This window comes from Anolis carolinensis, chromosome 2, assembly GCF_035594765.1.
Source record: "Anolis carolinensis isolate JA03-04 chromosome 2, rAnoCar3.1.pri, whole genome shotgun sequence".
Taxonomy (NCBI): Eukaryota; Metazoa; Chordata; class Lepidosauria; order Squamata; family Dactyloidae; genus Anolis; species Anolis carolinensis.
This window is the reverse complement of record NC_085842.1, coordinates 95,582,222-95,608,584: the sequence shown is the minus strand read 5'-3', so window position 1 is coordinate 95,608,584 and position 26,363 is coordinate 95,582,222. Positions and strand designations below refer to the sequence as shown.

General features: G+C 43.8%; 1 protein-coding gene across 1 annotated transcript; it reads left to right on the top strand.

Annotated features, from left to right (window-relative positions):
• Positions 1–638: 638 nt before the first annotated feature.
• LOC134296135 (uncharacterized) lies at positions 639–21,987 on the top strand. Its single transcript, XM_062970262.1, has 2 exons — positions 639–965; positions 14,100–21,987. Exon 2 carries the CDS (start codon positions 20,111–20,113, stop codon positions 21,983–21,985), a length of 1,875 nt encoding a protein of 624 aa, XP_062826332.1. The 5' UTR covers positions 639–965; positions 14,100–20,110; the 3' UTR covers positions 21,986–21,987.
• Positions 21,988–26,363: the final 4,376 nt, after the last annotated feature.

Below are 26,363 nucleotides of genomic sequence, written 5' to 3'. Positions count from 1 at the left end.
GGATTAGCCCTGGTTAGAAACCCCTCTCTGAGTATGCCTTGTTTAGAAAACCCTGTTAAAATCATGGGATCACCTTAAGCCAATAGGCAACAACTAGGTACACACAACATAGGTTCCTCAAAACTGAAGATTCATTCCGATAACCTTTTCTAATGTTTTAGCTAAGAACACACAAAAATCTGAATACTTAAAAGTGGAATATACATATATACCCCAGTAACGGTATGTCAGTCCTCAGTGTGTTTAAGGATGATTAATAAAATGGTATTTCAGATCTTTGAATTAAATGTAGTCTGTGAACAACTGTAGCCTAGTAACTCATGAATTGTAGGAATGAAATCAACACACTGTTGGAAAAACAAATGTTTCTTCTATTTCAAAGATGCACATATCTGTCTTTACTTTGTTGGATTGGTATTTCAAAATAAGTGTGTGCAAGTGTATTAAAAAAATTTCAATTAAGAAGGAAATAATAGAATAGTAATTAAAATCTTCCAAACTATATGAACAACAGCAAAATGAGGATAAAGGCCTCTACTGGATTACCCATAGAAACATTTCATTTGGTAATCCAAAAACCAGCCAAAACTTTGCATGTCCCCACTTACAAGGTGCCTTATGCCTGGCCATGCTAGGGGTGAGATTTTATTTGTATTTTTAGCTGTGGTGTGGCCAGAAGCTAAGTTGGTGCATCCAGATATAGCATGAGGTCCCCAGAGATTTGGGCAAACTGAGAGGCCAATGAGATGGATCTTCTCTGAGATAGGATTTCTAAAAAGATCAGACACAATATTATAAGTTGCCTGTCTGCTTTGTGACACAAACAAGACACCACACATCAAGAATTCTCTTATCCACTGACTTCCTACTGCTATCCTTTGTCCACACAGACACTTTTTTTTTTTGCTATGGATGGACCCTGATTGAGAAAATCGATTCTCCTTCACTGGAAATTTTAAACAGAGGTAAGAACGGTCATTACTTAGGTGTGCTTTAGAGATGGATTCTTGTATGGCAGGATCAGATAGTCTTTCAGAGCTCAGAAGGAATTATAACTATCAGATAATTAACCAGTCCAAATAATGGAGCTCTGTGGCGAAGTGAGGTGAAGGTGCACTTCGTCTTCCTTCCTACTTTTAGCCAAGGCAAGTCAGTTCTTTATTATTTGACTTGATTCCAATCTGCTCACACTCACTGGTAAGCAACAGCAGTAATGGCTCCTGCTAGAGATTGAAATGTGTTTAGAGTGAGTTTTTGAGTAGGGCAAGAGGGTAGACAACATTCCCATGCACATAATTTTTTTAAAAAAGGATTGGGAAATATGAAACTTCATGGGCAGAGCATTATGTCCTACCTGCTTAATGTGAGATCTCAGGCAGTGTCTACATTGATCTGAGTAATCTTGGGTAACCAACTCTGGAGCTTCCCCAATGCAGCCCAGGATCACCCCTGGAGTCCTTTTGTCATCCACACTGTCACCCAAGCCGATTGTACATTGGATTTACCACCACCACTGGTGCACTGCAGCCCACAAGCAACTCCCTCCCAGAGGTTTGCTGGTGATGGTGCATTTCTGATCACATGGCTGGGTGCTTTGCTGTGGCCTTACCAAAAGTGGAATCACCAGCAAGCTGCTCAGAAAAAGTTGCTTGTGGGCAATGATGAGACTGTAGATCCATTGGAGGTGTGGACAAAGGATCAAGCCAAATTTAGCCCAGTTCAGCTGTTCACAATTACTAAACTCCATTATTACTCCAGAGCTTTCTGGAAGCTCTGGAATAAACCCAAATTCTTTTTGACTCACATTAATTACTGGATGTAGCATTCTTGCTGCAAATTCAGCCATGCATCATCTGGACTCCCTGTAGCAGCTGAGAGTTGAGTCCCCACTATTTTGTAGATATGGCCTCAATTAGTTTGTTTTGTTTTGCAAAAAAACAAAATAAATACTGTTTCTGTGGGGAAAATGCAGAAGTCAAAGCATGTTTCTCTGCACTCCAGCTTATCCAGGAGGATATCATTTTAGGTGAGAGATGTGATATCCAGGATCAGAAGACCCTGTGGAAATGCCATGTCATTGAAGGAATGCAACTGGCACCAAGATTTTGGCTTAGGTCATCTGAAAAAGAAACACTGCTATATACTCTACAAAGAAGAAGGTGCATGGTAGTAGCTGCCTACTGTAAAGGATGGAGGCAACAAGGAATAGATTTAAGAGGTTTTCCTGTTGCTTTCCTGAAGCATGTATACAAGATGTGACAAAAATCTTTCCAAAACTGATCAAAGCCACACAGACTCTTTTCTACTTATTCTGATCCAGGTGAAAATTAATGATACATCCAGGATGAATCTTGAATTACTCTCCAAAGCTTTTAGCACTAAGAAAAATGGAAGATTTTGGCATTCAGTGAAGCTCTGGGACTTGGATAGTATTTTCATAGTTTCTTCCAGTTGAAAATCAGAATCTGAGTAAAGTTAGATACTGGAAGTAAATTGGTAATTATACAGAAGCTGTCACTGGGAAAGGTGCGTGTAGTGTTTTTGACTATAGATGAAAATGAAAGACCTTTGGAAGGAGATGGGATGTTTCTCATGAGGACTGTGAGGAATGTGTTTAGCAGAAACCTTTCAAACCTAGTCAAGAGAGCTTTCAAATAAAATTCTGTGAGAGATGGAAGCAAAGGCCTAGGGCTAGTACTGAGCCACGTGCTTTTGCATGTGACAGATGGTGAAGCAAAGTAGTGGAAGTGGAACCTTCAAATTTTCAAGGAAATACAGCTGGAAAACCAGGGAGGAGAAGTATATATGGCCTCTCATGTCTATATGCCTACAAATGCAGCCAAGGAAATAAACGGGATTTAAAAAGCTAAGCATGATAGGATGAGATTCAGAACTAAACAACAACAAAGTGTGTGTGTGTGTGTGTGTGTGTGTGTGTGATATTTGATGTGTGTTTAATATCTGGGGTTTTTGGTTTCTTGAGTGTATGTTTCTCCACCTATTGTATCCTCTATATCTATTCTGGTCTGTAATACCTATGGATATGACCTGTCATTGTAAAGCAGGTCTGAACAACCTGTAGCCTGCCAGGTGTTTGGGACCTCAACATCCAGAAGTCCAAGTCAGCTCGTCTAATGGTCATGAATTCTGGGAGCTAAAGTCCAAAACACCTGGAGAGCCTTAGGTGGACTGGACTGGTAGTCTGTCTACCAGTCCAGTTTTGAATTAAATTACACTCCTCCTCACAGACTGAGGGCCTTTCTACAGTGTCCCAAATTCGAGTGAAATCAGCATTTAAAACACTGATTTCACTCAAATTTGGTAGTGAAATAGGGAGCTGAAACCACATTTCCCCACCTGTGCTGATTTGCAATCAGCATGGGAGGTATGGTCAATGGTCTCTTGGCCCCCATTTAGCCCTAAAAATTTATGTTCAAAGCCTGAACTGAAGCACAAGGCTTCTACAGAGCTCCTGGCATTTCAAAAGGATGTCAGTAGCATTAATGTGGGAATACCCCCTTCCCTCTCCAAAATCCCATGACATCTTTTTGAAACACAAGGAGCTCATGCACAATCCCAGTGGGCAGTCCCTACAGCCAGCCCAGGCAGGAGGGAATAGCAGTGCCACCATCTCCTCTTTGGACCCCATTTACCATATATACTCGAGTATAAGCCGATCCTAATATAAGCCGAGGCACCTAATTTTACCACAAAGAACTGGGGAAACTTATTGACTTGAGTATAAGCCGAGGGTGGAAAATGCAGCAGCTACTGGTAAATTTCAAAATGAAAATAGATCCCAATGAAATTATATTGAGGCATCAGTAGGTAAAAGGTTTTTCAATATTTGCCGTATGTCAAAGAAAAACAGTAAACTAGCTCTGTAAGTGGAAAGGTAGGGTCAACAAAAACAATATGGTATTAACAATAGCATAATAATAATAATAATAATAATAATAATAATAATAATAAGTGAATGGCTAACAACTGAAAGAACTTACCTGATACAAAAGGATCCAGCAAAAGGAGCAGCACCAGGAAACTACAGGCCAATAACGTGTCTGCCCACTATGTTTAAACTACTGACTGGCATCATAGCTGATAGAATTCAAGACTATCTTGAAGAAAAAAACATCTTGCCAGATGAACACAAACGGAAAAGCAGGGGCACAAAAGACCAGTTATTGATTGACAAAATGATTCTGGAGAAATGTAAAAGCTGAAAAGCTAATCTTCACATGACGTGGATTGACTACAAAAAGGCCTTTGACTCACTCCCACACAGCTGGATCATCAAGTGCCTGGACGCCATCGGGATTAGTAAAAACGTTGGCACTTTCATTGAAAACATGATGGAGCACTGGAAAACTGAACTGTTTGTTGGAAATGAAAGCTATGGACTTGTCAACATCAGGAGAGGAATTTTCCAGGGAGACTCATTGTCCCCTCTGCTTTTCATTATTGCCATGATCCCTCTGTCAACAATCTTACAAAAAACAAATCTCGGCTATCAAACATCTAAGAATTCTCACAAAATTTCGCATCTGATGTACATGGATGACCTGAAGCTGTATGGAAAAACAGAAATTGAAATCCAGTCTCTGACTAACACTGTCCGAATTTTTAGCACTGATCAGCATGGAGTTTGGCTTGGATAACTGTTCGACACTGGCATTGAAGAAGGGAAAAATCATTGAAAGTGAGGGCATAAATATGCCTAATGGCCAAACAATAAAGTGTCACCAGCCAGAGGCCTATAAATATCTGGGCATATTACAGCTGGACAACATCAAGCATGAACATGTGAAGACTGTGGTCAGTAAAGAATACACACAAAGGGTCAGAAAAATTCTCAAAAGCAAGCTCAATGGAGGCAAAACCATCAAGGCCATAAACACCTGGGCCATACCTGTCATAAGATATACTGCTGGCATCATAAACTGGACACAGATGGAACTGGACAATTTGGACAGAAAAACAAGAAAACTCGTGACCATTCATCATTCACTGCACCCTCGCAGTGATGTTGACCGGCTATATCTGCCTAGAAGATCAGGGGGCAGAGGACTCTTACAAGTAAAACAAGCAGTCAAAGAAGAAGAACATGCCCTGGCAGAATATGTAAAGCAAAGTGAAGAACCTGCTTTGATTGAAGTCAAAAATCAGAAACTCCTCAAAGCACAGCAGACAAAAAACCAGTACAAGAAAGCCACACTACAAACTAGAGCTGCCAGCTGGCACAACAAAACATTGCATGGGAAGTTCCTTGACAAAATTGAAGGAAAAGCTGATAAGGAGAAGACCTGGCTCTGGCTCACGAATGGGACCCTGAAGAAGGAGACAGAAGGCCTGATCCTTGCAGCCCAGGAGCAAGCCATCAGAACAAATGCAATCAAGGCCAAGATCGAAAAATCAGCTGATGACCCAAAATGCAGACTGTGCAAGGAAACCGACGAAACCATTGATCATATCCTCAGCTGCTGTAAGAAAATTGCACAGACAGACTACAAACAGAGGCACAACTATGTGGCCCAAATGATTCATTGGAACTTATGCCTCAAGTACCACCTGCCAGCAGCAAAGAACTGGTGGGATCACAAACCTGCAAAAGTATTGGAGAATGAGCACGCAAAGATACTGTGGGACTTCCGAATCCAGACTGATGAAGTTCTGGAACACAACACACCAGACATCACCGTTGTGGAAAAGAAAAAGGTTTGGATCATTGATGTCGCCATCCCAGGTGACAGTCGCATTGACGAAAAACAGGAAAAACTCAGCCGCTACCAGGACCTCAAGATTGAACTTCAAAGACTCTGGCAGAAACCAGTGCAGGTGGTCCCGGTGGTGATGGGCACATTGGGTGCCGTGCCAAAAGATCTCGGCCGGCATTTGGAAACAATAGACATTGACAAAATTACGATCTGCCAGCTGCAAAAGGCCACCCTGCTGGGATCTGCGCGCATCATCCGAAAATACATCACACAGTCCTAGACACTTGGGAAGTGTTCGACTTGTGATTTTGTGATATGAAATCCAGCATATCTATCTTGTTTGCTGTGTCATAATAAAATAATAAATAACAACTTCATTTGTACCCTTCCCTATCTCCCCATGGGGACTCAGGCCAGCTTCCAACATAGTAATAGGCACACATTCAATGCCTACATAAAGAATGCAGAGGGCGGAAGAAGGCAAGGATTGGAACGGTGGAAGTAAACAAAAGCAGGATGACCAACAAGACCAGAGACAGAGTGACTGGACGCCTGACAACTGATGGATGTGATATAAGTCTGTGGGAATACCATAGAGAAAGGATTAAATCACAGAAAGACTAGAAAGAAAAAAAAAAGACAGAGTGACAGAAAAACTTAGAAACCAAATAAAGGGACCAAGAAGAATAAGAGGTGGAAAGTGAACTTTAACTGTCAATTATGACTACTCCAAAGATGAAAGGGGACAAAGAGATAAAAGATAATAATGGCCTATCAAGGAGACCCCCAGAAACTGAAGAAATTGGCTTAATAGATGTTTTTAGAGCGATACAAAAAAATATCTCAAAAACAAGATATCTACCAGAAAGAATTACAGACTATGGCTGAAAGACATAAAGCACAACAGAAATTACGAGGGCTATCCACAAAGTAGATTACGTTTTGGAATTAAAAATTAACAACAGATAGGAAAAAATATGTATTATATACAGTTGAAAGCCACACAGGTTAATTTTCTCAATGAAAGGTTAAGAAAAGAAAAAGTACTACATGATATCAGGAGACTGGAGCATGATCATGCATGTTTCATGGAAGACAGGCTGGCATGGAGGGAGAGAGATGTGAAAGCATATCAGACTCCAGAAAAGTCTGTGTGATGTAGGAATTCACTAGTCAGTGGGTGTGAACAAAAACACAAAAGCAAAGTTAACTATAAACATGATCTGCCTAAACACCTAGAGAGTGGCATACAATTTAACTCCTACTGAGTACAGACATGCAAAAGTTGCAAGCTCTAACAAAGACAGAAAGTTTAGCTAGGACTTTGATGCCATTATTTCTTACATCTCTGTCACATCATTCTGAAACCAATAGCTTTTTAAAGCAAAGTTTGATTATCATGTTCAAGGTGGTCACATTACTAAAAAAAAATCACAGGTTCCTAGCCTCACCTGTTAAGATGATGTCGGGGGTGCTTTGAATGCGATTTCCTGCTTCTTAGCAGGGGGTTGGACTAGATGGCCCATGTGGTCTCTTCCAACTCTACTATTCTATGATTCTATGATTCTATGATGAAAAATAATGATCCATTGCCAAGCAACAATGTTTTTAGAGAGCAGTTATCCTTCCCTGCATCTAGAAAAAGACTGAATCATGCATCTTAGATTAACTGACAAGACATTTGTATGGTTTTTTTTTTTTTGAGATAGAATTGCACTTGCTCTAAGTGTTGGATGTCTGGACTGGAAATGTGGGACCCATGGTCACTTGGAGAAAAAGGTTTTGGTTGAATTTGATTCCTGCATTCAGATTTCTTGCATCTTACAAAGGGTTTTATATATATATATTAAAAAAAACGCCCCATGAGTAATTTACTATACTCTTACTGGCAAATCTGTTCTGAGTGCTTAAGGAAAACACAAAAGCAGGCCTAAGAATGTGCCAGGTTTCCATGACTCCCTAGTCAATTTCAAACTGCAGCTGCCTCTCAAGCGCTAATTGCCCAGTAGGAATTTTGAGTTCTCTGCTGGCATTCTTCTTTTTTCCTCTCCCCCTGATTCTGTCTCTTGTTTCTCTCCAGCTCTCAAATTCTTCCCTCTTCAATAGCTCCCATTTAGCATTCAAGATAACTTAGTGTGGAATCACAACCTCCATCTCCAAGCCTGGTTGCCTGGCTGCAGCATTCCACAGAATATAAAATTATGCATCAGCCTTCCCTACTGAGGTTTTGCAAGATGTCATGGTGTGCTGTAGTTCTACAAAGGACACTCTTTCCCTGCTCCCATCCTCAGTTGATTTTGAAGAATGTGCTTAATGGTGTAATGATATATGTGACATGATAGCCATGTACAAATATGTGAGAGGAAGTCATAGGGAGGAGGGAGCAAGATTGTTTTCTGCTGCCCTGCAGACTAGGACACGGAACAATGGCTTCAAACCACAGGAAAGGAGATTCCACCTGAACATCAGGAAGAACTTCCTGACTGTGAGAGCTGTTCGGCAGTGGAACTCTCTCCCCCGGACTGTGGTGGAGGCTCCTTCTTTGGAGGCTTTTAAGCAGAGGCTGGATGGCCATCTGTCGGGGGTGCTTTGAATGAGATTTCCTGCTTCTTGGCAGGGGGTTGGACTGGATGGCCCATGAGGTCTCTTCCAACTCTACTATTCTATGATTCTATGATTCTATGACTGCATTTTGCAAAGCAGCAATAGAGACATCACACTGGCAACGAAGACCCGCATATTTAAAGCAATGGTATTCCCCATAGTAACCTATGGATGTGAGAGCTGGACCATAAAGAAGGCTGAGCAAAGGTAGATAGACACTTTTGAACTGTGGTGTTCGAGGAAAATTCTGAGAGTGCCTTGGACAGCAAGAAGATCAAACTAATCCTCACTCCAGGAAATAAAGCCCAACTGCTAACTGGAGGGAAGGATATTAAAAGCAAAGATGAAATACTTTGGCCACATAAAAAGACTAGGGGAAGTCACTAGTCAATTGATGTGAACAAAAATGTAAAAACAAAGTTAACCATAAGCATGATCTGCCTAAACACTTAGAGAGTGGCATGCAATTTAACTCCTACTGAGTACACGTATGCAAAAGTTGCAAGCTCCAACAAAGAAGACAGAAAGTTTAGCTAGGACTTGGATGGCATTCTTTCTGTGATGACTCATGGGCCATGTAGTCCCATTCCTAGTGCTGTTGTGACTGATGAAGAGGAAAACTTGGGTTTTCCACCATTTCAGCCAGAAAAGGAACCATTTCAGCCAGAAGTTGAGCCTTTGCACCTGCAGGAGGCTTGTCTTCCAGAAATCTGCCAAACAAGCCCTGAGTCGAGTTCTCCCCCTTTTTCGCGCCGTAATTATTATCTCCAGCAAAAAGGAGTGCAGCAGGCTAATCGCAGGAGTTTGAGAATTGCAGCAAAGCATTCAGATGATTAAGCCTGCTCCCATGAGAAATTTTAGGGAGTCATACATCTGGACACAGAGATTGACTTTCGTTTCTGATTCCCCAGAGAAGTGTTCTCTGGTGGGAAAACGAGGCCTATTTAGGTTCCTTGCTCCCGAAGGAATCTTGCGGAGTCAATTCGTCAGCTACCGGAGCAGCGTGTGTGGACAGCTACTCCTGCTCTCAAGCCTTTGTTCCTGTTCCAAGCCTTCGTTCTCAGCCTTGTTTTCTCCCCGGATCTTGCCTTGTTTTCCCGGACCTCGCCAAGTAATTGCCACGGATCTTGTTCTTGCTCCTCGTTTCCTTGTTGCCTTGAATCAAGCTTTGTGTTCCAAGAATCAAGTTATTTCCCAGCCTTGCTCAAGTTCATGGACTAAAGGACCTTGTCATATCCCCTCACTTGCTTGGCAAGTGAGTGTTTCGGTTATTGGATTACAACTTTGGACCTTAATATTTCATATTGGACATTGCTTCTTTGGACTAATCTTGACCTTTCCTGAAAGGTCTACTTCTGGACTATTTCCTATACTTGTTTTTATTAACTTTATATATTTCCTTAATAAAGATATTAGATAGATTCTGGCCTCTGTGTATGGTTATTGGTGCTCTGCAGCCTGGGTCGTGACACTTTCTTACATCTCTAAGCATTAAGATCAGCTGGGGAGGTCCTGCTCTCAGTCCCACCACCATTGTAGATGCAATTGGTCGGGACGAGAGACAGGGCCTTCTTGGTAGTGGCCCCTTGGTTGTGGAACTCTCTTCCCAGTGAGATTAGATCGACCCCTTACCTTCTGGTGTCTAGAAAACAACTAAACATTTGGTTATACAAACAAGCATTTTGTGAATGACAGCAATAATGGAGCAGACGGATGACAACCTCGGGATCAGCACAATGTTCAAATGCTTTTTGTTTATGTTGGATGGTTTTTAGTTTTTAATGGTCTAATAGCCATATGTAATTGTTTTAAATGTGTGATATATTGTTTTATTGTATGTGAGGCATTCCCATATTAACAGTGAGATTAGTTACTCAGCTTCATACATAGAATCATAGAATCATAGAATAGTAGAGTTGGAAGAGACCTCAAGGGCCATCTAGTCCAACCCCCCGCTAAGAAGCAGGAAATCGCATTCAAAGCACCCCCGACAGATGGCCATCCAGCCTCTGCTTAAAAGCCTCCAAAGAAGGAGCCTCCACCACGGCCCGGGGGAGAGAGTTCCACTGCCGAACAGCCCTCACAGTGAGGAAGTTCTTCCTGATGTTCAGGTGGAATCTCCTTTCCTGTAGTTTGAAGCCATTGTTCCGTGTCCTAGTCTGCAGGGCAGCAGAAAATAAGCTTGCTCCCTCCTCCCTATGACTTCCCCTCACATATTTGTACATGGCTATCATGTCTCCTCTCAGCCTTCTCTTCTGCAGGCTAAACATGCCCAGCTCTTTAAGCCTCTCCTCATAGGGCTTGTTCTCCAGACCCTTAATCATTTTAGTTGCCCTCCTCTGGACGCTTTCCAGCTTGTCAGCATCTCCCTTCATCTGCGGTGCCCAAAACTGGACACAGTATTCCAGGTGTGGTCTGACCAAGGCAGAATAGAGGGGGAGCATGACTTCCCTGGATCTAGACGTTATTCCCCTATTGATGCAGGCCAAAATCCCATTGGCTTTTTTAGCTGCCGCATCACATTGTAGGCTCATGTTTAACTTGTTGTCCACGAGGACTCCAAGATCTTTTTCGCACACACTGCTGTCAAGCCAGGCGTCCCCCATTCTGTATCTTTGATTTCCATTTTTTCTGCCGAAGTGAAGTATCTTGCATTTGTCCCTGTTGAACTTCATTTTGTTAGTTTCGGCCCATCTCTCTAGTCTGTCAAGATCGTTTTGAATTCTGCTCCTGTCTTCTGGAGTGTTAGCTATCCCTCCGAGTTTGGTGTCATCTGCAAACTTGATGATCGTGCCTTCTAACCCTTCGTCTAAGTCGTTAATAAAGATGTTGAACAGAACCGGGCCCAGGACGGAGCCCTGCGGCACTCCACTTGTCACTTCTTTCCATGATGAAGACGACGCATTAGTGAGCACCCTTTGGGTTCGTTCGCTTAGCCAATTACAGATCCACCTAACCGTAGTTTTGTCTAGCCCACATTTTACTAGTTTGTTTGCCAGAAGGTCGTGGGGGACTTTGTCGAAGGCCTTACTGAAATCTAGATATGCTACATCCACGGCATTCCCTGTATCGACCCAACTCGTAACTCTATCGAAAAAAGAGATCAGATTAGTCTGGCATGACTTGTTTTTGGTAAATCCGTGTTGACTATTAGCAATGACCGCATTTGTTTCTAAGTGTTTGCAGACCACTTCCTTAATGATCTTTTCCAGAATCTTGCCTGGTATTGATGTGAGGCTGACCGGACGGTAATTGTTTGGGTCGTTCTTTTTTCCCTTCTTGAAGATAGGGACCACATTCGCCCTCCTCCAATCTGCTGGGACTTCTCCTGTTCTCCAAGAACTCTCGAAGATGATTGCCAGTGGTTCTGAAATAACTTCCGCTAGTTCCTTCAATACTCTTGGATGTAGCTGATCTGGCCCTGGGGACTTGAATTCGTTTAGAGTGGCCAGGTGTTCCTGGACAACTTGTTTCCCTATTTGGGGTTGGATTTCCCCCAATCCTTCGTCCATTCCATGTTGCTGAGGTTGAAGATGGCTTTCTTTTTGTGAGAAGACCGAGGCAAAGAAGGCATTAAGCAGTTCTGCCTTTTCCCTATCCCCTGTCACCATCACCCCATCTACTCCTTGCAGTGGCCCTATCGCCTCCTTTTTCTTCCTTTTTCTACCAACGTAAGCAAAAAAACCTTTTTTGTTGTTTTTTATGTCCCTGGCAAGCCTGAGCTCATTTTGCGCTTTAGCCTTGCGAACCTTTTCCCTACAGGAGTTGGCTATACGTTTGAATTCTTCTTTGGTGATTTCTCCCCTTTTCCACTTCTTGTGCATGTCACTTTTGAGCTTTAGCTCAGTTAGAAGTTCTTTGGACATCCATTCTGGCTTCTTTGCACTTGTCTTATTTTTCTTCTTTGTTGGCACTGTTTGCATTTGCGCCTTGAGTATTTCACTTTTGAAAAACTCCCATCCATCCTTAACTCCCTTGTTTTTTAATATCGGCGTCCATGGAATGCCGCTCAGTAATTCCTTCATTTTTTGGAAGTCAGCTCTCTTAAAGTCCAGAATGCGTGTTTGACTTGTCTTAGTTTCAGCATTCCTTTGTATTGCAAACTGCAGGAGCACATGGTCACTTGCCCCTAAGGATCCAACCACTTCAACTGTATTGATCAGGTCTTCCACATTTGTTAAGATTAGATCAAGAGTTGCTGATCCCCTTGTTGCCTCTTCTACCTTCTGGACCATAAAATTATCTGCAAGGCAAGTGAGGAATTTGTTGGACTTTGTACTCTTGGCTGAGTTTGTTTTCCAGCAGATATCGGGATAATTGAAATCGCCCATGACTACTATATCTCTTCTTTGTGCCTGTTTGGTCAGCTGTTGACAGAAGGCTTCATCAAGTCCTTCATCCTGACTCGGAGGTCTGTAGTAGACACCCACGACAAGATCTTTTTGAGTCCCGGTTCCCTTGATTCTTATCCAGATGCTTTCAAGCTGGTTTCCCGGATTACAGTCTTGCATTTCTTCTGCAACGTAACTGTTTTTGACATATAAAGCTACTCCCCCTCCTCTCCCCTTTGTTCTATTTCTGTGAAAGAGGTTATAGCCCTCAATGGTTAAATTCCAGTGATGGGAGTCATCCCACCAGGTTTCAGTGATGCCTATGACATCGTATGTGTGGTGCTGTGCTAGGAGTTGGAGTTCGTCTTGCTTATTTCCCATGCTCTGAGCATTAGTGTAAAGACATGTAAGCCCCTGTGACCTCCCCTCGAACTGTTTATTTGGGATTATTGTGCTCTCTGTACTTGGTCCTTGCTGTGTTTGTGCAGCCCTCCGTTTAGCCTTACGGCGGTTCCCTGTGGTCGTGGGTAATATAGTGTTCGCCAGGCTGTTGTTCCCCTCCCCCAGTGGATTTAGTTTAAAGTGCGCCTGATGAGGTTTGTGAGTCTGTGTGCAAAAAGATGTTTTCCTACTTGTGTGAGATGCACCCCATCGCTTGCCAGTAGTCCATCCTCTTGGAAGAGTAGACCATGGTCAAGGAAGCCAAAATGCTCCTCTTGACACCATTTTCTGAGCCAGTTATTGACCTGTACTATTTTTCCGGCCCTTGTAGAGCCATGTCCTACAACGGGGAGGAGGGATGAAAAGATCACATGTACATTATACAGTTTTAGCTTTGTTCCCAGAGCTCGAAAATCATTTGTGATCTTTTGAAAAGTATGCCTAGCGGTGTCATTGGTACCTACATGAATCAACATAAGGTGGGGAGGGTGATGGGGCTTTAGGAGCCTGCTGAGCCTCTGAGTGATATGGTGTATTTTTGCCCCCGGGAGGCAGCATGTTTCTCGAGCCATCCCATCCGGTCTGGAAATGATGGCTTCCGTTCCTCTAAGGAGGGAGTCACCTACTACCAAGACCTGTTTCCTTTGAGGATTGACAGGGTCCCTTTTGTGCAAGACAGTGTGTATGTCCCCTGAAGAGTGTTCCTGTTGAAGTGAATCATGTAGGTGTAAAGTGTTGTCCTCCTCCTCAACATCCCCAGTGCATTCATCAATGACAATCCATTGAGATACATCCGAGAGCCCATTACTCTCCCAAGGATGTTCCTGTTGCTCCTGGTCTATGATTGGGGATGGAGCATTGGAATCAAACTGCTTGCAGAGTATGCATGTTAAAACATAGATCTTTCTGTGAGTATAAGTTTTACATTATCTTTGTTATATAGCTTGTATGCCTCATGTAACTATGTGCATTGTAAATAACCTGTAGCCACTATATATGTTCCCTATAGGATCCATATCAAAAAACTCAGAAAAACAACTTAAAGAAAAGACTACAATCCACCTGATGAAGACTGTTGTAACACAGACTCCTTAAAGCGCCAGACCAGATGTTAGTAAAAATGCAGTTTATTAGTTCACAACCAAAAGGAGTCCAAAAAAAAAAAAAACTCAAAAGATTCAGAACACTTAATCTTCAGTGGGAAACACAGAATTCCCAGCAAACAACACAAAACCCCAGACCCTGGAAAATAACCAGATTAACCGGAGTATAATCTGGTTTAAAAACAAACTTTGTAAAACAACAAAGAAGGCACTCCAATTCCCAGCAGGATGTCAGTAGGCAGGAATTGATGACCAGCAGGGGCCCGAAGACGTCTGTTGAAGTCACCCAAACACAATGTCGACGTCGTTGAGTCCAATCCAGGTCAAAGAAGGAGAAGTCAGTAATACGAAATCAGGTCCAGGTCAGAGAAGGAGAAGTCAGCAATACAAAATCTGTCAGAGTATTTTGCAGCGCAGCAGTAGTTGGATGGAGTCAGTGGAACGCAGAACGAAGAGACATCAGACACGATGGTAAAACTATATACAAGTTTTACTGAAAGCAGTAATAATCAAGACAAACAGACTTGCAGATGAACACAGGACTTGACTCAACTCAGAAGAGAACAGAACTGATGTAATCAGTAATGCACACACTTGTGTCTGGACACTCTAGGTCAGGGGTCCCCAAACTTTTTAAACAGGGGGCCAGTCCACGGTCCCTCAGACCGTTGGAGGGCCAGACTAGAGTTAAAAAAAAAAACTATGAACAAATTCCTATGCACTCTGCATATGCCTCTTTTTGAAGTAAAAAAACAAACAAAACAGGAACAAATACAGTCTTGATGATGATGATGATGATGATGATGATGATGATGATAACAACAACAACAACAACAACAACAACAACAAAGAGGGTTGGAAGAGAGCCCTTGGGCCACTAAGTCCAGCCCCCTTCTGCCTTTGTGCACCCAAAGCACAAGCAAAGCAACCCTGACAGATGGCCTCCCAGCCTCAATGTTAATAATAATAATAATAATAATAATAATAATAATAATAATAATAATAATAATAATAATAACAACAATAATAATAAAGAGGGTTAGAAGAGACCCCTTGGGCCATTGAATTCAACCCCTTTCTGCCTTTGTGTACCAAAAGCACAAGCAAAACACACCTGACAGATGGCCACCCAGCCTCAATTTTAATAATAATAATAATAATAATAATAATAATAATAATAATAATAATAATAATAATAATGGTTGTAAGAGAAGAAGAAACCCCTTGGGCCATTTAGCCCAACCCCCTTCTGTGCTTGTGCTGTGGGGGCCGGATAAATGGCTTCGATGGGCCACATCCGGTCCCCGGGCCTTAGTTTGGGGACCCCTGCTCTAGGTCATCACAGCTTCTCAGCAATTAACTCTTTCCAGGCTATAGCACAATCTAGATGATGCAATCAGTATGCAATACAGACAAGACACAAATTTCATTTAAACACTACCTATACACAAATCCCACATTAACAAAATCCAGTCCAGGTCATACACAGAGCCAAAGCGTAGAATGCAGCACAGCAAGTTCACAGAAGTCTTCCCAAAGCACGTCTTCCCAAACAGCTCACACGGACACACGAACACCCAACAACACTTTGCCGACTGCCAAGGTGATCCATTTCCCAAACCCACTTTTATCCAAACCCATAATTCCCCAAGACCCAGCTGGATCCCCACTGTGCCAACCCTTAAACATGTCGCTACTTGTGGGTTTTCTAAAGATGTCCTGGATCTCTCGCACCTTAGTCCAGTCCATTATCTCATCCTCTGAACTTGTCATCCCATCCTCCTGATTCTCAACCCCATCATTCCCCTCAAAGCCCTCAAATGAGTCATCATCAGTAGGCTCCATAAGTATTTCCCGGATCTCATCAGAGTCTTGCTCACAAGTAGTCTTTCTTCCTCTTCTAGTGCACCTAGTAGTATCATTACTCAAAGACTCCATCACAACAAAGACTCTTTTGAGTTGAAACTGGTTGTGGTTTTGGAGTCTACTATCCATAATAAAGAAATAAGAACAATAATTATATATAAGAAGAGGAGTCAATTTGTGTATTTGGAACAATTAAAGAACTAAAGAACAATTATTGTCCATGAGAAGAGGAGTAAATTCATCTTTAAAGAGAAAAATATTATTTTTACTGTGAATGTAACAGTCCTTTGTTTGATTGTATAGCAATGTTTTTTGTATCTGTATTCATATTGATGCATTGAACTAAATATAGGTTCAATGACATCTAAAACAATTTCTGTATCACTGTAACAGTGGATACTTGTCTTTGTAGGCATTGAATTTTGCCATTTATTTGATATGAATCACTTTGAGTCCCCCCAGGGGTGAGAAAAGTTGTATATAAATGCAATAAATAAATGAATAAATAAATGAGAAGACAGGCTAGCTTGGAGAAGACAATGATGCTAGGGAAAATGGAAGGAAAAAGGAAAGGGGCCGACCAAGGGCAAGATGGATGAATGTTATCCTTGAAGTGGCTGGCTTGTCCTTGATAGAGCTGAAGGTGGCAATGGCCGGTAGGGAGCTCTGGCATGGGCTTGTCCATAAGGTCATGAAGAATCAGAAATGACTAAATGAATAAACAACAAAAAATGGTTTCCACTGGGTTGTGGTATAGCCTGGAAAAGTCTGGAAAAGTTTAGAATAAACTTCACTTTTCTCTACCACTCTGAGAAATACAAGGCTGTCAAGATTCCCGATTTTATCCCAAAGTCCAGGCTGAATGGTGGCACTGCATACTTCTGGGTTTTAACCTGACTGACAGCTGCTTTGTGATGCTGAGATACTGGAGTGTTGTTTTGAATACAATGCCATCTCTGGACAAGTTTCCAACCCCTTTAAATACTTGCCTGAATGATCTGTCACTTTGTGGCTGGGATTACAATGGACATGGTGGGAAGAAAATATTCCAAATCAGAAATGATGTTAAATAGTTGATGCCCGAAAAAGGAAAGAGAAGCCAGAAAGACAGCTGCATATGCTGATCACTTAAACCAACCATCATACAAACTGATGGAGTTGCCAAGGGTGAGATTATCTCCATAATAAGTTCACAGAAGTGCTGGGGGAATAAAGAATACCCTCCTCTTTCTCCCATCAATCTTTCCTTAAGTTTCCTAGCATAGTGCATCATTCCTTCTAGCTCATCTCATCACTCAAGTTTGGCTGCCGGTTTTATGAGGGGGTGGGGAAGTCTCTGGGCTCTTCAGAGCTCTAAAAAGGATTGTCCTTTCAGGAACTGGAAGTGTGCCAATTTGCTAAGGGCACAGAGAGAGCAGGTGGGGAAAGACATAGAAAAGCTAGATTGAAATTGGAAATGGTACATGTATAACTGATAATGGAACAGAATGTGACACTCGCTTACACTTCCTTTCTGCTTGTTAAGAAATATAGCCCTAAAATTCTGGAAGTCTTTGTTCAGTGTGAATTTCTATGATGCAAATAAAGCTTGGACAAATGCCACCCTCTTGTCTCAATACCTGACCTTGTCCACTGTTGAGAAAAATCTTGTGCCTGTTACGTTGGAGTCTCTTAGTTCAACATTAATCTATTCCCCTCCCCCCCCCCCTCAACACATACTTTTCTAGATTGTAGCAGGAGAGGGCAGCATACAATGACCTATGCCTGAATCCAGAGCCAAAATTAGGGACCTTAAAACTAGTCCAATTATTTCCTGAGATAGGTAGGCTTACCAAAACATACAGTTTTCTGGGAATGCTCAAAAATAGATTATTTGTCATTTTTTTTAAAAAAATTCAATTCCTCTGAAAATTCTGATAATGGAAAAGGGAAGGCAGTGTGAAAAATAAATCCGCTTCCTAATCCTATAGAAAATTTTAGCAGGAGTATTTTAGTTTCTGTAGTTTGGATGAGGGATTGTCAGTAAAAAAAATGTGTTGCCTTTGTTTTTATTTTCCTAATTTTTCTGTAGCAAGCAAATAGTAAAGTAGTCTGGAGCTATGTTGGATTTAGAAAAGATTTGAGTTCTTTTTCTCCATGATTTAAAAATCATTAAGCCTTCTAATTCAGTTCCTCTCTCAGCCCTGTCAGCTAAAAATATTAATTATAAAACCTATTTTTCTGGGGTTTTTTAACTTGATTAATCAAATTTAGGCAGATAACTGAGTGTTTTAGAAAATATTCCATTCCTATTGCCTTTCTCTTCTATCTCTGTCTGTAAGGACCTCATCAAATGGAGGTCCATAAGCCAGGAGATAGCGGGGAATCCACAGGGCTGCAGGAGAAACCATTGGACAATGCCCTGCATCACCTCCTTACAATCCCATGGTATTTCCCGTCTGCCCCCAGCTTCGTTCTGTGCTGTTCCCAGTTTAGTCCAAGAGAACACAAGTAGTGTTCTCAGGGCAGCCTCTTAACATGCTGCTGAGGCACAGCCAGGATAGAACTGGGACAGAACCCCACCAGAAGTAGCCCTGTGTCATGTGATGGACTCTGATGGGCTCTGTCCTGGCTGTATTTCGGCAGTGTCCTAGGACAGGGAAAAAGCTCTGTCTGATGTCCTCAATATCTTTCTCCCTCTGCTTTGTTAATCACTTGATCACTGGATTAACAAAGAGTATAATCCAACATGAGTTTTGTTCATGAATTTGGATTTTTCAAACTCCCTCCCCTTTGAATTCATGTTCATTCTTTTCTCCTGTTGTACATCATTTCATTCACTTTTGCCTCCCTGCTTCTCTTTCTCTTTCTGAAGGGGTCACTTAGCCAACGTGACTCCATTTTAGAATTGCCTGTCTGCTGTGAAATTAAAAGGATCAGTCTCCCCTCTGAATTATGAAGATTTGCAACTTGCTGTTTATCAGCATGTGTTCTATGTTTAAGCAATAATTCAGTTGTGGTCAAGCTTGTGGTGGGCCGATTCTAAGAAATGTATGCAATATATATGTGTTACATATTTTCTGCTTGCACCTGCTGAAATGTTGTGGTTAGAATATCCTGGACTTGTTGACAACGCAGGAAACTCTAGCTCACCACAAACTGAAATGGGGGATTTCCAGTGAATTCCAGTTCAGAAAGAGGAACTGAAATGTGATAAACAACTGCCCTATAAATTGGCCGGGATGAAAACATTCTTGGCCGACAGCTTTTGCAGCCTCACATTGCTGTGTGGCTCTGTCAGCCGGTAGCTACCTAATAAAGGTGTGTTTGTCCTCAACTAATTTTGGGCTCTTTATTGGTCTCATAGCGGCTTGGCGAACTCGGGTAATTTCAGTGATTGGGGTAGTTCCCAAAATCACCCCTTTCATTTCTGGGGGCTGGTCCGGGATTTTTGAAATTTTGGGATTTCTAGTACTTCGCCAAGGTTCCGTTGTAGACCGCTTAAGAGCTGCTCTTGGGAGCAAGGGCGTGTCCACTCTCCCCTTCCGGGGTGCCGCGTACGGTCCGCGCTGAGACGTGCACGGCCTCTCGAGGTAAAATACCAGCGGTTCCCTGAGTGGCACCCGAGGCGAGGGAAGGTGAACTCTCCTCCAAAAACAACCTGTTGGGAGACAACCATCGCTCGTGGGAAGGCGGCCGCCGCGGGACAGAACGCCAGATAGGCAAGTATATCTCTTAAACCGCTGTTGTTTAGCATTGCGGGGAGGGAGAGTTTTAAATTGTAGAATTGTTCTGGGTCCCGTTAGAAGCCCTTGGGAAAACGTGAGAAACCCAAAGGGAAGAGCTCTAGGTGAGACCTGGAAGGGAGATCCAACCGGGTCTAGGAGGCAAGCCCTATTAACTGGACGTGCACGGGAGATCCAACCACAGTCTGGGGGACATACTCCATTGAAAAATTTATTTCTGTGCTTTCTTTTCGCATCCTGTGGGAGGGCGGAGAAGACCTTGCGTTCCCGGTTACTGGCCATTGATCGTCTGGGGGTGCCGGCCAGGGTCGACTCCACATACCACAATGGGTGGGAAAGAATCAAAGAGATCCAAAGGAGCAGAAGGGTCGATGACCCCTCTCCAATGCATGTTAGATAATTTTGATAAGTTTTCCAAATACACATATGAGAAAGGAATGAAGCCAAACAAGTTGCGCTCGCTGTGTGAGGTGGAATGGCCCTCATTCCCCCTCACTCCCCAGTGGCCTCCTGAAGGGTCACTCGATCTTGCTTTGACTGCGAATGTCTATAGATTTGTTGGTGAGGTACACCCTGATCAGGCCAAATACATCTCGGCTTGGTATGATATTGTACGGAAACCACCTGATTGGTTGAGAGAATGCAAATGCATGGTGGTTGAAGAGGTGGTGCCTGGGGGGAATAGAGGACTTGCCTCAGGTAATTCCCAAAGGGGAATTGGCACCCCAATGGGAAAGAGAGGGGGAAGACAAATTGCCAAACCTCCCCCCTACCAAGATTCAGGGAATCCGGCTGACGAACCCATGCCGGCTCCCCCGTATATACCTACCCTCTATACTCCACTGACATCACACGTAAGGGGAGGTGCGGTAGGGGGACTTGACCTCACGGCAGCGGCAAGCGCCCCCAAGCAGGAGCAGCCTGCGGTGAGTTCTAGCCCCCAGCCGCTCTACCCCTCAGAAGAGATAAAGCGAACGGAGAGGCAGGCAAAAATAGATGCCCGCCAGAAGCTGGTAGAATTGAAGCAAGCCCATTGTTATAGTGAATCAAGTGATGATGAGGCAACATTGTGCCCCATAAGGGAGGTGCCGCAACTTGTGCCATTGTCCCTAGATGATCAGGGGCGCCCTAGATTTGAGACTAGGACTTTGTTTCAACACGTTCCTTTTACTTCTTCGGACATTCTCAACTGGCGGACGAACCGTCCCGCCTGGTCAGAAGATCCGAGAGGCATGGCGAACCTGGTTGAAGGTATCATTCAGACACACAATCCTAGCTGGGTGGATTTGAAACAGTTGTTAGAGGCTTTGTTGACGGCAGAAGAACGAGTATTGTTGACGCAAGTGGGTAGACAGGAGGCTGCAAAGGAGCATGCAACCTCTCGTAGTATAGATGCTGTGGATGTGTACCAGGAAAGGGTATTCCCAGTGAGGGAAGACCCACATTGGGATTTGAATGAACCAGGTGGCCCTGGTAAGGATGCACTGAGGTTGTATCAGAATTTGGTTGTGCGCGCTTTGAGGAGAGGAGTTCCAAGGGTCCCAAATTTGAAAAAGATTTACCAGATGGAGCAGGAAAAGAATGAAAGTCCGGTCGCATTTCTGGAAAGGCTCAGGGAAGCGTTTGAGAAGTTCTCTCCCTATGACATGGATGATCAGAGGGATCAAGCTGCAGGAAAGATAGTGTTGAAGAGTGTTTTCTCTAGCCAGTGTAGCCCAGACATACGGAGAAAGTTACAGAAGGATGCTGGTTTGGCTCATTTGACTTTGGAAAGGATTTTGGAAATTGCAAATCAGGTTTACTTGTCTCGTGAGGTTGTGCAGGCAAAGAAAGATGAAACAGCGGTGGCTCGCAGGGCCAAGGTCATAGCTGCTGTGTTCCAGGGGGGACAGTCGCAAAGACCCAGAGGATCGGGCTGGAAAGGAAAAGATCAAGGAAAGAAAGGACCAGGGGGCAAGCCGCTGGGAAAGAATGAATGTGCAAGGTGTCACAAGCATGGGCATTGGGCAGCCGATTGCAAAGTGGATCTTGAGAAAGGACAGAATAGAAAAGTGCAGAATGGAAATTGGAAAGGGAAAAGGCAGAACCGTGGAGCTGCCGGCCAGCCCAGATGGGCTCCGGTTGCAGCTGGATTGGTAGACCCTGCGTTAGATGTGCATGGATTGGCCTCCGTGAGGGAGGAGGATGAGTATGAGCAATAGGACAGACCGGCTCCCGGATCCCCGGGTAGCCATGGAGTGGTTAGGATTGAACCAGGGGAGCCAATGGTCGATATGAAAGTTGGAAATCAATCCGTTGAGTTTATGCTTGATTCCGGGGCTTCTAAGTCGGTGGTGAACACGGCTGTGTCTCACCCAACTGGAGAAGATGTAAATATTGTAGCGGCTACAGGAAAAAGAAAAGCTTGTCCTTTGTTGGCAGAGAGAGAATGTTTGCTAGGGAGGCATCTGGTCAGGCATAGATTCATTTATATGCCTGAATGTCCTGTGCCCCTGATGGGAAGAGATCTTTTGTGCAAAATGAGAGCTGCTCTGCTTTTTGAGGAAGATGGTTCAATGTTGGCAGGATTCAGGACAGGTCCGGATAGACAGTTGGTAGAACAGCAGTTAAAAATGGCTTTGGAACTACCTATGGAGGAAGAGTGGAGATTATATTCTGTATTGGAAGAAAGAACTGACTGGGAAGCATTCAATGTCCCAGAGGTATGGGCGGAAGATAACCCTCCGGGGTTGGCAAAGGATGTTCCACCAGTCATAATTGAATTAAAGCCCTTCGCAAATCCGGTGGCAATCCGACAGTATCGGCTCCCTCGGGAGGCGATCGTTGGAATTGCGGCCTATTTGGAGAGATTGGAAAGATATGGGATACTGGTTCCTTGCCAGTCTCCATGGAACACACCCTTGTTGCCAATCAGAAAACCGGATGGGTCCTACCGCCCTGTGCAGGATTTGAGAGCTGTAAATAAATTAGTAGTCCCTCTCCACCCAGTAGTTCCAAACCCATACACACTGCTTAGCCTTATTCCACCCCATCACCAATGGTTTACTGTCCTGGACCTCAAAGATGCTTTCTTTTGCATCAGACTGGCCGAAGAGAGCCAGAAGATTTTTGCCTTTCAAAAGGAGGATCCTGGGACAGGGGCCAAAGGTCAACTCGTTTGGTCAAGATTGCCACAGGGGTTCTGTAATTCCCCGACCATTTTTGGACAAGCCCTGGCGCAGGACTTGCTGCCAATGGTCAAAAATGACAAAGGATGGACCATTCTCCAATATGTAGACGACATTCTCCTCTGTGCAGATAGTCGAGAAGAATGTCTAGAAGGAACTCAGACCTTGTTGCAGTTTTTGGCAGATAAGGGTTACAAAGTTTCAAAGAAAAAGGCTCAGCTAGTCCAGCAAGAGGTGAAGTATTTGGGTTTTCGTTTGGCCAAAGGTGTTCGGAGGCTAGAGGTGGAGCGAAAGGAAGCCATTTGCTCCATCCCTACCCCCCAAACTCGCAAGCAGGTCAGAGAATTCCTGGGAGCAGCAGGGTTTTGTCGTATATGGATTCCGAATTTCGGACTATATGCCAAACCCCTCCATGAGGCCACGAAAGGGAAGTCAGGAGACCCCTTGACGTGGGGAACAGAACAGCAGGATGCATTTGAGCAATTGAAGAAAGCCTTGATGTCTGCCCCAGCTTTGGGGTTGCCTGATTTGGACAAAACTTTCTACTTGTATGTAGGAGAACGGAAAGGAGTGGCTGTAGGAGTATTGACACAGTTGGTGGGCGATTGGCCCCGGCCAGTGGCTTATCTGTCTAAACAACTGGACAATGTGGCCTGTGGATGGCCCCCATGCTTGAGAGCTGTAGCGGCTGCTGCAGTTCTTGTAGAAGAAGCAAACAAGCTGACCTTAGGGCAACCTGTGATGTTAAAGTGTCCCCATGCTGTAGTAACTCTAATGGAACATAGGGGGCACCATTGGCTCACCAATAGCCGGATGCTTAAGTACGAGAGCATGTTGGTGGACAATCCACAGGTTAAATTGTCAGTGTGTGCCACTTTAAACCCAGCTACCTTGTTGCCAGTAGAAGAAGGAGAATTGATGCAGCATGATTGTTTAGAAGTGATGGATGAAGTGTATTCAAGTAGGCCAGATCTCAAAGATCTGCCACTACAGACTCCAGAATGGGTGCTTTTCACAGATGGTTCAAGTCGTGTGGTTGGTTCCGAAAGAAAAGCAGGGTATGCAGTGGTGAATAGCAATGGGGAGACCCTAGAGGCAAAAGGGTTGCCTCCAGGGACTTCCGCACAGCGGGCCGAGTTGATTGCTCTAATAAGGGCCCTCCAATTGGCTAAAGGGAAAAGAGTCAATATTTATACTGACTCGAAATATGCCTTCACCACTCTGCATGCCCACGGTGCCATTTATAAAGAAAGAGGACTGCTGACCTCTGCTGGACAACAGATCAAAAATGCAACAGAAATTTTGCAACTCTTAGATGCAGTCTGGGAACCAAAGGAGGTAGCAGTCATGCATTGCAAAGGACATCAGTATGGTGAGGATCAGGTAACACAGGGAAATCGCCTGGCAGATCAACAGGCTAGGAAAGCAGCAGATGAGAGCATATCAGAGGAATCGGTTTTGCAATTGGATGTCACACCCACAGTAGAGTCCATGACTTACTCTGCACAAGAGAAGGAGTGGGCCCTAGCAGAAGGGGCAAAGTGGAAGGGTAATATTCTCATATTACCCAATGGGAAAATCTTCGTCCCAAAAGCTTTGGGATGGGAATTGGTGAAGGAGGTCCATAGACAAACCCATTTAGGTGCAACAGGAATGGCTTCACTCTTGGAACGGCAAATCTGGGTGGACGGCCTGCATGCCTTGGCCAGAACCGCTGCTCTAAGATGTGAAATTTGTGCTAAGAACAATCCCAGGATGGGGCCATTGCTCCCACCTGGAGTTCAGTATTTGGGAACGACACCCTTTGAGTCTCTAGTGGTTGATTTCACTGAAATGCCAAAAGTCCAAAGATTTCATTACATGTTGGTAATGGTATGCACATTCTCAGGGTGGGTGGAAGCATATCCTACCACCTCTGAGAAAGCTGTAGAGGTCAGCCGTGCCATGATGAGGGACATAATCCCTAGGTACGGAATACCTTTACACATTGGAAGTGACAATGGCCCGGCCTTTGTTCACCAGGTCTTAGGGTGCCTAGCCCAGTTGTTAGGGACCGCTTGGAAATTGCATTGTGCTTACCGGCCCCAATCTTCGGGGAAAGTGGAAAGGATGAACAGGACTTTGAAAGGAACCATCTCAAAGATGTGTCAAGAGACTGGAATGACATGGGTTCAAATATTGCCAATGGCATTACTGAAGGTTAGATGCACCCCCACCAGGGTTTTGGGTTTGTCACCTTATGAATTGTTGTATGGAAGACCCCCTCTGAAAATTAGACCTCTGCAAGGAGACATACATGAATTAGGAAAACAAGAATTGATAAAAGAAGTCCAAGCTTTGGGTACAGTGTTAAACAAACTGTATAAATATACTGGCATGCTGCGTTACCCTTTTCCCGTTACTGCGTTACATTCTTTCTCATCAGGAGACTTTGTTTGGCTGAAAGATTGGAAGTGCGATCCCCTCGGCCCAAGGTGGAAGGGACCACTGGAGGTGTTACTTACAACCCCTACTGCTGTGAAGTTAAAGGGTATAAAGCCGTGGGTACATTACACTCGTATCAAGAAGGACTACACCACCAAAGATCCTGATTACTGGAAGGTAAACCTACACAAGGACAATCCACTAAAATTCACACTCACCCGCCCTAAGGGTCAAGCTACCAAGAGCTGCCCTGAAGAGGAGGGGCCCGAAGCTACCTAGAGCTAGCCCCAGAGGTCAGGTTACCAAGAACCGCCTTGAAGAAGGAAGGAGGGTACACTTCCGAGAGTGTCCCAAAAGACCGAATGGACACTTGGTTTTGGGTGTGGGGAATTGGGGGTTCCTGTGTGGGTTGTATTCTGTTTCTGTGTTGGCTGAAATTTTGTGATATTGAGGACAAACACCAGCGTAAAAATGAGGACACAATTATACTTATTGATATTGATAATGATGCCATTGGTGCAGACTCAGATGGGTTGGGACAAGAACATGTTCCACCAATTAATTAAAGAGATAGCCAAAGAAGCAGAGGTTGCAGACTGCTGGATTTGTGCCCATAGCCCTCACTCCCAATATGAGGGTTGGGTCATGAAAGCAGGGCCACTGCTGGATATATCTGGATGGAAATTGTTCACCCCTTGGACATATGAACGTGAAGAGGGGTTGACTGATTCGGCCCAATTTTTATTGGCCCTTGATGATACTGCACCAGCCGCATCAGCCTGTTTGACACGATCAAAAGAAGGGATCTCAGAAATTGATCATAAGAACTTCCCCCAAGCCAATCTCATAGAAGTAGGAGATTACCCCCGTTGTAATCTCACTCTCCCTGTATATTATGACAACATACACTTTGGAGTTGAACAGCTACAGCCACAACAGGATGGTCACACGCAAAGATTGAGGAGGCAAGCGGCCTCACCAGAGGGGG

Excerpts from the sequence above, each read along its gene's own strand:
- LOC134296135 (XM_062970262.1), top strand. The coding sequence starts at position 20,111 with ATGGGTGGGAAAGAATCAAAGAGATCCAAAGGAGCAGAAGGGTCGATG.